The sequence below is a fragment of the Austrofundulus limnaeus genome, unplaced genomic scaffold (genome assembly GCF_001266775.1).
Source record: "Austrofundulus limnaeus strain Quisiro unplaced genomic scaffold, Austrofundulus_limnaeus-1.0 Scaffold350, whole genome shotgun sequence".
NCBI classification, from domain to species: Eukaryota; Metazoa; Chordata; class Actinopteri; order Cyprinodontiformes; family Rivulidae; genus Austrofundulus; species Austrofundulus limnaeus.
The window spans coordinates 247,254-248,492 of record NW_013952752.1 but is presented as its reverse complement, the minus strand read 5'-3'; the positions used below and the strand labels follow the sequence as shown (position 1 = coordinate 248,492).

The 1,239-nt window shown below is 41.2% G+C and overlaps 1 protein-coding gene across 1 annotated transcript in view; it reads left to right on the top strand.

Annotated features, from left to right (window-relative positions):
* The first annotated feature begins 228 nt into the window (after window positions 1-228).
* Window positions 229-1,239, top strand: part of il13ra1 (interleukin 13 receptor, alpha 1) — a 35,639-nt gene continuing 34,628 nt past the window's right edge. Inside the window, exons 1-2 of the mRNA XM_014022953.1 lie at window positions 229-513; window positions 954-1,102. Of these exons, the coding sequence (XP_013878407.1) occupies window positions 450-513; window positions 954-1,102 (213 nt within the window). The 5' untranslated portion in view covers window positions 229-449. The remainder of the gene's footprint in view (window positions 514-953; window positions 1,103-1,239) is intronic.

Here is a 1,239-nt window from a genome sequence, read left to right as displayed (position 1 = left end):
GACCTCAGCTGATCATTTGCATTCTGCTTTATTTTATTTCAAAGTCCTAACTTGTCAGAATTAGTGTCGCTGAATTTAGTTTTACTTGGTTTGTGAAGTGAAGTCTGAGCCAGTGTTTCCTGAAAGCCCGGCATTGTTAACAGTCCTGTTGGTATCCTGTGAGACCAAAAGGAAAAAATAAATAAATAAATAAAAAGGGAAGAAGAAGAAACGCAGCTCTCTCCGCCCACTTCCAGCCTCCACCTTTCCTCACGGCTGCCCTCTCTCAAGAAGCTGGAAGCGAAAGTAAACTTATGAGGACGGCCAAACTGGACACAAGAAGGACATTTTATTTATCTTTTATTTCTCTTCACACCAGGCCACTGTGAGGAGGAAGAAGAGGAAAAGCTGAGTCCTGTGAGGAAGAAGAAGCAGAAGAGAGGAAAGTGCGTCCTTCAGGATAAAAAGAAATGATTCAGATGTTGAAGTTGGTTCTTCTCAGCTGTCTGTATCTAACGGTTCGGTCCACAACAGGTGAGATAAAAATTTAACCGGTGAAAAGTACTTTTTACGTGTTTTTTGTCAACTTTTCCCGGTCTGCCTGAACTGTTTCCCAGTAGTGACGTCACGTGTCGCCAATCATATCGCGTTTCAGTAGAAGTGGCGTACGTGGGAGTTTTAATGGAATTTTTCAACGTGTTAGCCACCAAAAAACAAAACAAACAAAAACCAAAACTAAAAACTATCTACGCACTGATGCGTTCAGACTTTGAGGAGGGGTTGTAGTTTATTTTTGGAGCAGTTTTTTTTGCCCCTGTCTCTGCTGTTTATTGGTTTAATCTGAAGTATTTCTTCATGCAACACACCTTTGCTGTCCTCTGTCAAACTGGAACTGTCTTCTTTAAGTCAAAGAAAAAACAAATGGCAGTGATTAACCACAGCTACTCCTGTCTTTTGTCTGTCCTCACATTAAGGCGATGTCCTGCCACCACAAAGTTTGTCCCTGGTGTGGAAGAATGACTTCAAGCAACAGTTCTCCTGGGAACCCCCTCAGCATTCCATGATAAACTGTAGATATGAAGGATTCATTAAAACACTGGGAGAAGACAGTGAATCTTACAGTGTAAGTAAACAAACTGAGAGCAATGGGCCTCGTGCAAGAACATGTTCGTATTTTTATCCTAAATTTCTCTTACTTTTGTTCGTACAAAGGGTTCGTACGAACATGTCACGTCAGATTCAACAAACTCTTCTATCTTC